The 11,025-nt window shown below is 55.1% G+C and overlaps 1 protein-coding gene across 2 annotated transcripts; it reads left to right on the top strand.

Moving 5' to 3' along the window:
- Positions 1-6,556: 6,556 nt before the first annotated feature.
- Positions 6,557-10,431, top strand: LY6E (lymphocyte antigen 6 family member E). Of its 2 annotated transcripts, XM_052651906.1 has the most exons (5): positions 6,557-6,619; positions 6,939-7,081; positions 8,936-9,104; positions 9,407-9,526; positions 9,609-10,431. In XM_052651906.1, the coding sequence occupies exons 3-5, from the start codon at positions 9,053-9,055 to the stop codon at positions 9,827-9,829; spliced, it is 393 nt and encodes a 130-aa protein (XP_052507866.1). In that variant the 5' UTR covers positions 6,557-6,619; positions 6,939-7,081; positions 8,936-9,052; the 3' UTR covers positions 9,830-10,431. The 2 variants fall into 2 exon arrangements, with proteins under 2 accessions (XP_052507866.1, XP_052507867.1); XM_052651907.1 differs by lacking the exon at positions 6,939-7,081 and having other exon boundaries at positions 6,577-6,619.
- The last annotated feature ends 594 nt before the right edge of the window (positions 10,432-11,025 follow it).

Genomic DNA, 11,025 nt, shown 5'->3' with positions numbered 1-11,025 from the left:
AACCAGCACCCTGAGAACTTACTGAACTACAGTTCTATAATCGAAAGAAAAATATGGGGGGTGGGGGTGGCAGTGGGGGAGGGGGAATGGGAAGACCCTCTTTCTCTTGAGCACACATGTGTCCATCATCAGCTCCTCCTCCAGGTTAGGCAGGACAATTTTCTCTTCCCTACATGGTCGAGCTAGGTCCACAAATTACTGTTTTTTATGTGTGCAGACAGCATGGCCTAGGGATCATTAATGTGCTGACCTCACAGGGCAGGATGTGAGACCCATGCCATCATTATTTTCTTGTTTGGGGGGCATGTCTCATCCTTCTGTTGCATGGTTTTGTCGTTAAGCAAGCCTGTTTGGTTTTGTGGTTAAGCAAACCTGCTTTCTTGAGTAATCATTACTTACAGGGGCCTCCCATCGAGAAAAATCTACTTACAATCCCCTGGTAGGATTAACTATGTAATCATCTACTTACCCCTTTACTGTAGCCCTAAGAAACTGCTCCCTGGACTTAAAGTCCTAATATTCCCACCAAATAAAATAAGTCTCTACTTTCATGTTGTGACTATTTTTTAGTCAACAGTTTTGGTGACAACAAAGGGACCCCGAGCAGACGCCTCTCCTCTGCCTGAACTCCAAGAGGAGCTAGAGCCTTGGGGTTAGCAGAGGCCCCTTGTGCCCATCGGCCTCCTCAGGGTCCAGACAGATGGACAGAGTCTCTCTTGGTTCTCAGACCTCCTGTACTGATTGATGATCCTGAGTTTTGTTTGGCGGGCTATAGCAATTACCTGCCCTGTTCTGTTGAGTTTACCGAGAAATACAAAGGGCTCTGTCGAAAGAAACCGAGTTTGCTCCATTGTAGGAGGCTGAACAGTCTATGCTGAGCAGTTGGGTAAGGGCTATTCCATGAGAGCTTTGCTCTGAAGAAAAGGGACAACACTCCTCCCCTGCCGGTTAAGGCTTTCCCAGGTGACTGAGAAATTTATGGGGGTGAAGACTGAGTCCCCAAAACATGCAGTGGTCACATAGGCAAAGCCACTCATTAATTCACCCTGGGGCTGCAAATAAGAACTGGCCGTTCATTCAGCAATCTGAGCAACCATGGTGGTCTTAGACTGCCAGAGATAGACTCTGAGACACGTAAGATGAGCTACAAGGCCTCTGGGGTGACTCCTGGAAGAATCAAGCTCACAAGCAGCACACAGGTCCACAATCTCACAAGTAATTTTATCCCTGACTAACTCAACGTAAAATGTGAAACAGAATCTCTCAAAAACAAAACAAGAGGCAGCAGAAAACAACCTCTGACTAACATCTCAGCCAGAGCAATGTGTGAGCCAGAGCTCATACTTACAAGTACCTAGTTGTTGATGGTGGTGGTGTTCAGTTGCTAAGTCACGTCTGACTCTTTGCAACCCCATGAACTACAGCACGTCAAGCTTCCCTGTCCTTCACTAACTCCCAGACTTTCAGACTCATGTCTATTGAGTCAGTGATACCACCCAACCATCTCATCCTCTGTTGTTCCCTTCTCCTGCCCTCAATCTTTCCCAGCACCAGGGTCTTTTCCAATGAGTCGGCTCTTGGCATAGGTGGCCAAAGTATTGGAGCTTCAGCTTTAGCATCAGACCTTCCAGTGAAGTTTCAGGGTTGATTTCCTTTAGGATTGACTCGTTTGATCTCCCTGCAGTCCAAGGGACTCTCAAGAGTCTTCCCCAGTATCAGAGTTCAAAAGCATCAATTCTTCAGCACTAAGCCTTCTTTATGGTCCAACTCTCACATCCATAGATGACTACTGGAAAAACTAGCTTTGGCCGTATGGCCCTTTGTTGGCAAAGTGATGTCTCTGCTTTTTAATACACTGTCAAGGTATTTAATATGCTGTGTTGTCAAAGCTTTCCTTCCAAGGAGCAAGCATTTTAAAATATCATGGCATCACCATCTGCAGCGATTTTGGAGCCCAAGAAAATAAAGTCTGTCACTACTTCTACTTTTTCCATGAAGTGATGGGACTAGATACCAAGACTTTAGTTTTTTAATGTTGAGTTTTAAGCCAGCGTTTCCACTCTCCTCTTTCCCCTTCATCGACAGGCTCTTTAGTTCTTACTCTCTGCCATCAGGTTGATATCATCTGCGCATCTGACTCTGTCTCTTGTGGGGGTCAGTGCTTCATTTCCTGGGTCCTGGTGCACACAAGGTTTTGTTTGTGCCCTCCAAGAGTTTCTGGTGCGCAAAAAAGGTCTTAATGACCCAGATAACCATGATGATGTGGTCACTCATTAGAGCCAGACATACTGGAGTGGGAAGTCAAGTGGGCCTTAGGAACCATTACTACAAACAAAGCTAGTGGAAGTAATGGAATTCCAACTGAGCTATCTAAAATCCTAAAAGATGATGCTGTGGAAGTGCTGCACTCAATATGCCAGCAAATTTGGAAAACTCAACAGAGGCCACAGGACTGGAAAAGGCCAGTTTTCATCCCAATCCCAAAGAAGGGTAATGCTGAAGAATGTTCAAACTACAGAACAATTGCACTCATTTCACACGCTAGCAAGATAATGCTCAAAATCCTTCAAGCCAGGCTTCAGCAGTACCTGAACTGAGAAATTCCAGATGAACAAGCTGGATTTAGAAAAGGCAGAAGAACCAGATATGAAACTGCCAACATCCACTGGATCATAGAGAAAGCAAGAGAATTACAGAAAAATATTTACTTCTGCTTCACTGACTGTGCTAAAGCCTGTGATTGTGTGGATGACAACAAACTGTGGGAAATTCTTAAAGAGATGGGAATACCAGACCACCTTACCTACCTCCTTAGAAATGTGTATGCAGGTCAAGAAGCAACAATCAGAACCAAACATGGAACAATGGACTGGTTCAAAATTGGGAAAAGAGTACATCATGGCCATATATTGTCACCCTGCTTATTTAATTCCTATGCAGATAATAGCATGCAAAATGCTGGGCTGGATAAATCACAAGCTGGAATCAAGACTTCCAGGAGAAATACCAACAACCTTAGATATGCAGGTAACACCACCTTAAGGGTAGAAAGTGAAGAACTAAAGAACCTCTTGAGGAGGGTGAAAAAGGAGAAAGAAAAAGCTGGCTTAAAACTGAACATTAGAAAACTAGGATCATGGCATCCAGTCCCATCATTTCATGGTAAATTTTCTTGCTCAGTCACTCAGTCATGTTTGACTCTTTGCAACCCCATGGACTGCAGCATGTCAGGCTTCATTCACCTTCACCATCTCACAGAGCTTGCTCAAACCCATGTCCACTGAGTCTGTGATGCCATCCAACCATCTCATCCTCTGTCATCCGTTTCTCCTCCTGCCTCAATCTTTCCCAGAATTAGGGTCTTTTCTAATGAGGTGGCTCTTCGAACCAGGTGGCCCAAGTACTGGAGCTTCAGCTTCAGCATCAGTCCTTCCAATGAAAATTCAGGATTGATTTCTCTTAGAATTGACTAGTTTGATCTCTTTGCAGTTCAAAGGACTCTCAAGAGTCTTCTCCAACACCACAGTTCAAAAGCATCAATTCTTCAGTGCTCAGACTTCTTTATGGTCCAATTCTCACATCTGTACATGACTACTAGAAAAACCACAGCTTTGACTAGACGTACCTTTGTCAGCAAACAATGTCCCTGCTTTTTAATATGCTGTCTAGTTTTGTCATAGCTTTTTTTCTAAGGAGCAAGTTCTTTTAATTACATGGCTGCAGTCACCATCTGGCAAACAGAAGGGAGGAAATGGAAACACAGGCAGATTTTATTTTCTTGGACTCCAAAATCACTGTGGACAGTGACTGCAGCCATGAAATTAAAAGATGCTTGCTCCTTGCAAGGAAAACTATGACAAACAGACACCATATTAAAAAGCAGAGACATCCACTTTGCCGATAAAGGTCTGTATAGTCAAAGCTATGGTTTTCCCAGTAGTCATGTACAGATGTGAGAGTTGGACCATAAAGAAGGCTGAGCACTTAGAACTGATGGTTTCAAACTGCGACGCTGAAGAAGACTCTTTAGAGTTCCTTGGACTGAAAGGAGATCAAACCAGTCAATTCTACAGGAAATCAACCCTGAATATTGATTGGAAGGACTGATACTGAAGCTGAAGCTCCAGTACTTTGGCCACCTGATATGAAGAGCCAACTCACTGGAAAAGACCCTGATGCTGGGAAAGATTGAAGGCAGGAGGAGAAGGGGATGACAGAGGATGAGATGGTTGGATGGCATCACCGATTCAATGGATGTGAGTCTAAGCAAACTCCAGGAGACAGTGAAGGACAGGAAAGTCTGGCATACTTCAGTCCATAGGGTCGCAGAGTCAGACACACCTAGCAACCGAACAATAACAACTACATATATAGAAAAGAGCTAAATTCCTTAACTTGGAATATCTGCTTTTCTTTAATTAAAAATAGTCTTTTGAAGTTCAGACTACCTGCCCTTTGTTGCAAATTTCTATATAACATGGCACACACACACCCCTCGCCACCTTGGCAGAGTTCTCTCAGGGTTACTTGAGATGCAGACACCCAGGCTTCCTGCCAAATAAAACAGAATTCTCAACTTTCAGGTTGTGAATATCCTTTAAGTCCACAGGAGGGAGGGGAGAGGGGAAGGAAGCAGAGAGAGAGGCAGATGTATCCTCAGAACGTCTAGATGCAGAAGTGGGAGACACACACCTGGCCACTCCAGCAGGTGTCAGGTGGGCAAGCAGCAAGTCCCCAGAGCAAGAGGTTGAAAGAGGGAGCCTGAGTCACCCCCGCCCCCTCTCCCAGGGGTGGGTGAGCCTTTAGGAAAGCCCCCTGGCATAACTTCAGTTGATGAGCCTGGCTATACCAAGCCTATGGATACCGGGCCTGGATATAGACCCAGAACTGCCATGGGTTCAAGGGCATGGCCTTCTGAGTGCAGCAGGCTAATTAGGCCACCCTAACCCCACCCTATCAGACAAGTCTAACTGGAGTGTAGGCTGAAACCAAGCATCAAGGTCAAGGGAACCAGCTGGCCTCTTGGCCTCAGTTTTCAGGTTATGTTGAGTGTGGCCAGAGCTGGTGCAGTCCCTGCTCCCCAGACCTGAGACCCAGAAGGAAACTAACCAAGAGCCACGGCCTACGGCACGTCCCTGGGCCCCAGTGCTGTGTAGTTCCCAAGGACGTCATCATACCTGAACTGTGACATCTCAGGACACACAGAGCCTCACCTTCAGCCTCTAAGGAAAAAGCCCCAGAAGCCTTTCTAAGTTGATCTGTCCCACTCTCCTGTCACCTGGACATCACAGAAGACCACAGAAGAAGCGGAGCCCCGGCAGAACTCTGCACACACAGCGCCCTCACCGGACCATCGCACACACTCACATCCACGCATAATCACATGGTGCCCAGGGTACCCCCACCCTACCCAGAGGACTGGGCCCCTCTTACAGGGTCCCTCTTCCCACCGTGCCCCATCCTGACCACCCTGCCATCCTGCCTCAGCCCCTCCCTCTTGCCACCTCTCTCCGCAGGTGTATGGTTAAGAGGCCACTTCTCCTGTGCCCTACCCCCACCCCCCAACCCCGTCACCACAAATGTCACCCAGAAAGAGTGCAAGAAAAGGTCAGGTGCCAAAAAAAACAAAACAACACAACAGCTCCAACAGGAAATATGCTGTGAAAGTAAGAAGTGTGACTCCTGGGCAGGGGGGCGGGGGGGGGGGCGCGGGGAAGGGGATCCATCTGGCAGCCGCAGTGCAGTGCAGGCAGGCAGGCCGTGCAGGTCTCCATCCCCACCTGGGACAAGCAGGAGCAGGGCCGGGGCAATGCAGAAGCTGGCCTGGCTCACAGGCCCGGGAGGCGTCGGGCCAGGCCAGAGCCGCACACCGTGGATGTTCTGTGAACGGTTGTTGAAAGAAAGGCAGTTAATGGCACCTGAGACAGAACACCAGAAAGGCACTGACGCCAAACCCAGGAAAGCCCACTTCACTAAGGAAGGCCGGGGGCCTCTAGGCTCCGCGGGGAGGGTCAGGACCGGCTGGCTTTGGGACCCAGCCCACCCCAGCCGGCTGCCCCGGAGCACCCAGGAGGCTCACGAGTCCTCCTGGGCGGACGGTTTAGACGCCGGTGGGGCCGGATCTCCAGCGGGTTCGCACTGTGGTCCACAACCACTGCCCCGAAACCCCCTCCTGCACCCCTGGATCCTCATCCTGTCACCTCCCCCCACCATGGGACGGCTGACGGCCGGCGCGGGGAAGGCCTCCTCTCAGCCTCCTGGTCGCCCGCACCCCCACTCTGAAATAGGGGTTCTGGGCACCGCCGCCTCGGCCTCCTTGGCCGCCTCCCCTCCCCTGTGTGCCACCGGAAAAGTGTCGGGCCACCTGTGGGCCTCCCCCACCCCTGCCCGGGCTGCCGGGAGCTGCGCGACGCCCCCGCCCCCTTCCCGGGGGACCAGACTGAACCGCGGCGGCTGGCGCTGCGCGGGGGAGCGGGGCCGGCGGGCGGGGCCCGGGCTCCAAGCCGCGCCTCTCGCGCTGGAGCACCGCCCCTCAGGCCGGGACTGCGGGCTGCGGCGGGCTCCGGCTCCCAGGCAGTTTGGGCTGCGCCTCCAGGCCGGGGACCTGCGTCCGCTGACGGTAAGTCAGGGCCCGGCCGGCCCCGGCGGGCGGGGGCGCGGGTATGGGGCCTTCCCTGGCGCGGAGGGGGAGCGGGCGAGTGGGGCGCTGGGCAGGCGGGAGGAGCCGGCGGGAGGAGCTTCGTGAGGGATGCTAGGGGTCGCGGTTGCAAGCGGCCCGGCCCCAGGGCTTGCCTGCCCGCCTGGTTTCCCCGCTCCCCGGCCCTCCCCAATATTTCCGACGGATGAGGGCGGGAGCGCACGGAGACTGCAGCGGGCGCCCTCCGGGGCTGGGTAGTCCAGGGTTGCTCAGGCGCCGGGGGCCCATCGCCCAACTCTAGGTTCCCCCACGACCCCTCACGTGGAAACTGGGGAGAGTCAGCCTTCCAGACTTGAGAGAGCTGGGATCTTGGCGGCTGGCGGGAAGGAGAGAGTTAACTGCCCTGGAGGGTGACCACGGGACGGGAGCCTGCCACTGGAAGAGGTGAAAGCACCTTGTTTGGCATAAATTATGCAAGCACTGGAGATGCCTAGGAGCCCACTCCCTGCGCTGGGCCGCTCTTCCTTCCCTGGAGCCCAGGACCAGCTCCTACATCTCTTGCCGGCTCAGAGTGCCAGGCTTCGCCAGAGGTCAGCCCGGTCCGTGCGCCTGGCAGAAAGTGCACAGTCCGCGATTGGCCCCCACCCCCGCAAACCCACTGGCTCCTCTCAGGGCTCCCTTCCGCTTGCCCCCACTAGTGTGGATACGTTAGTGTCCAGTGCCTGGACTCAGCCTGCTTGGGGTGGGGGTGGGGGAGCCTGGCAGCAGTCAGTGATGATGCTTGCCGTGCCAGCCGGGGCCGGCGGCTGTGGGCACCAGAACTTCCTTCAGGACCGCTCGGAGCTCCTCTGGCGGAATTCTTACTTTATGGAGGAGCAGAGCAAGACTCCTTCCTCCCTGAACTGCCTGGATCCGGGCACAGGCCCCAGGGGGCCTTGGCGCTGTTCTTGGACATCTGCGGCTCTTTCTCTGTGCCCCAGGACTTCAGGCCTTGCCCAGAGCTGGGCAAGAGAGACCTGAAGCCCATTCTCGGAGTCTCCGCCAGCCCCTCCCAAAATCTGTCCTCTCCTTGGCATTCTCCTTTCTCCCAGTGCCTAGGAACTAGCGCCCTCCCCCACCCACAGCTCTCCCCTGCAGAAAGCACCAGACTGCTCCTCCCACACCAAGCCTGAAACAGAAGTCCAGAACCCCAGCTGGTCGCATTCTGAGAGCTTTCTCCACCCGCTGCTAAGGATCTTTGCCCAAAGGAGTGTCCTGGCCAGCCCCCAGGGGCTCACCCCCGTTCCCTGAGCCTGGGCCTATTCCCACTGGGGTGACTGGTGGCACACTGCTGGGTCGCCCTGAGCCCCCACCCCCCTAGCCACCAAGAGCAGCAGATGCTTCTGGGGTCCTTGTCGTCAGTGCTGCCCCTGGACAAATGGGAGAGCCCTGAGCCGGCTCCCCCAGCACAGAAGCTGCCGGGGCGGATGCTCAGCTAGATAAGCCCTATGCCCCCAGCCCAGCTCTGGGATTCCATGGCAGGCATGGAGCCGGTCCCATGGAAAGTTCTGGATGCAGGTCAGCTAATATTACCAGCCACCATCCCTCCAGGGCCCTTGAACTCGAGAAATTGATAAGAGGCCAGACGAAAATTCCAAACAAGGCTTTATAGGTGCTGGAACTGCAGCACAAGGAAGCAAAAGCAAGAAGCAGGTGCCCTCACCCGCTCCCCGAGAGGACCTGCTTCATTCCTGAAACGGAGTGACAACAGGGGCGGGTCTGTGGGGGGAGGCAGGAGGCATAGTTTAGGTGGTCAGTCCCACTGCTTGGTGGTGCTGTGGAGGGGGGGTGGTCCTGAACACCGCCCTGCTTGTTCTCCCAGCACCTCCAAAATGTAGTTTGTTTGTGACTTCTTGTATCTTTTTGCCCAAGGTGTGCATAGGCATTGTTATTTTTAGTCACTTACAGTTTCTTTGTATTGTGTTGCTCACTGGGACGGTTGTCCAGGTGTGAGCACTCTGGTAGAGGATCCCAGGTCCTAGCCTGTCTCACCCACACTGCCAGGCCCACAGGCGGGGCCCACTCCCTTGGCCTCCCTTTCTGGGAGATTCTGAAAAGCCTAATGAGTTCCCTTATCTGACCTCTAGCCCCCCTCTCCCAGCAACAAGTGCCACAGACTTGGGGAAGGGTGTCAGCCAGGAGTCTGTGCTGAGTGAGGGGTGGGTTCGGAATGAAGCAGAAAGACCGTCTGCACTCTGGCCTTGCTTCTGGCTCCTCCCGCCCCTCATCTACAAAGTGGGGTCGCCAACTGTTCCCCAGGGCCAACAGCTCTGACCCCACTGGGAGAAGCAAGGCCTGCCCCCCAGCACGCCATCTCTTTGGAGCAAGGCTGACTGCAGCTTCCTGAGAGCCCAGCCAGACGCCTATCCCTCCAGAATGAAGGTCTTCCTGCCGTTGCTGCTGGCTGCCCTCCTGGGTGTGGAGCGAGGTGAGGTGCCCCAGGCCCCAGGCCTCCAAGCTGGCCGTGGCCGTGTCACTGGTGCCACTCACTCCCTCCCCCCCCACCTCCCCTGGAGGCCTCAGGCCTGCCCTGACACTTGGACATCACTGGAGCCCCTCCAGGGCCAGGATCTGGTGTCCTTGTCCTTCCGGGTCTCCAGCCTGGGGCCCGCGTGCCATAGGGGCCCCATCAGTGCCTGTGCAAGAGGGGGTGCCCTCGAGCCTCTGGGTCAGGGCTGGGGGGGGCCACTGGAAGACTCCTCGACATGAGACTGCGTCCCTCCCCTGCAGCCCACTCCCTGGTGTGCTTCACCTGCCAGGATAAGCAAAGCAACTGGGACTGCCTGAAGCCAACCATCTGCTCCGACACCGACAGTTACTGTGTGACGGTCTCTGCATCCGCCGGCCTCAGTGAGTGCGGGTGCTGGGCGGCCAGGCTCCCTCCCATCCCCCCGCCCCTCCTCCACTCACAGCCTCATTTCCGGTGGCGCAGAGAACGTGGTGAACTTGGGCTACTCCCTGTACAAGTTCTGCTCCCCGATCTGCGGCTCCACGAGCCTCAACCTCGGTTTGGCGTCCATGGACACATCCTGCTGCCAGAGCTTCCTGTGCAACATCAGCGCGGCCGGCCGCGGGCCCCGGGCTAGCGCCCCCGTGCTGGGCCTGGGGCTCCTGCTCAGCCTGCTGGCGGCTCTGCTGCGGTTTGGACCCTGACTGCCCAGCCCAGGCTCCCAAAGCTCAGGAAGAAAGGAAAGCCCAGCCCCAAGAGGATCTCAAAGCCACTGCCTCTGACTCCTCACCCTGCCAGTCCCACCTTCTCAGCCCTGGGTCCCCACAGGCAGGCCTCTCCCCTGTACCCGCAGCTGCCAGCTCCCCTTACCTCCAGGTCAACCTTGCTGGGGGAACCTGGGAACGGAGCCTGAGAGTCTGGGAGTCAGAACCGAGTCCCAGGGACACTCTGGGAGGGGCTCCTAATCCCAGGCCTCCCTGTCCCCAAGTGCCGAAGATGTGCTGTGTGCAGAAGGTGTGTGGTCCACGCGCCCAGCTGGGCATGTGTGAGTGTGTTTGGGGGAAGGGTGGGGGTCAGAAGCATGTCTGGAGCCCCAACCGCCAGCACAGAGCCCCGGTCCCTGGTATCTCTGCACATGTCCTTGTCATTTCACTCACTTAGAGGGTGGCCTTTGGGGAGACAGGGCTTCCCCTGTTCCCAGGTCTAGATTACTGACCCAGGAATCTGCTCCCGTCCCAGATCCCACAGCTGCCCACCCCCTCCCTCCACCCCACACTCCTGCTGCTTTGTTGCCTCAAATAAACACGTTTCCACCCTTTCTGGCTCTGCTGTGGCCCTCAGCCTGAGATCACCCTTCCCGTCGGGGTCCTAGTGAGGGGGGCAGCAGAGCTCCAGAGCCTCAGGTGTAAAGGGGTCTGACAGTTCCCTGTGATGGGGCTCCACCCTGAAGCCCACTTGGAGGCCCTTGGGGAGAGGGGTCACCCAAGTTCACAGGTAGCTGCCCTCAGCTGGGTGGGATCATTTGGTCCTCAGGACAGGACTGGACTGGACAGGGACACTGGGGTGGGGCAAGGGAGGTGGTCAGCCCAATTCTAGGTGGGAGGCAGGACCCTACAGAGGGAGAGATGGGATTGGAAGGGAGGAGACCACCCCACACGTTCTGGGACTTGGGTAGGGCTATCTGGGCCAGTTGGGCTGCAAAGGACAAACAGCATGGATGGGTGGGGGGAGGCACACAGGAGCTGAGTAGGGGAGCAAGGCCCCTGTCCCAAGGGTGTGTGGGAGGGACTCCCCTGGAGAAGGGCTGAGGTGCTGCTCTCTGAGCTCATGCCTACTCCCCGGCAAGCCCCACCGTGGTCTTTGGCCAGCCATGGACCCCCAGGGTCTGCAGTGGGGCCTG

The sequence above is a fragment of the Budorcas taxicolor genome, chromosome 14, assembly GCF_023091745.1.
Source record: "Budorcas taxicolor isolate Tak-1 chromosome 14, Takin1.1, whole genome shotgun sequence".
NCBI classification, from domain to species: Eukaryota; Metazoa; Chordata; class Mammalia; order Artiodactyla; family Bovidae; genus Budorcas; species Budorcas taxicolor.
The sequence above is the reverse complement of the archived record's forward strand: the minus strand, read 5'-3'. Positions and strand labels throughout refer to the sequence as shown.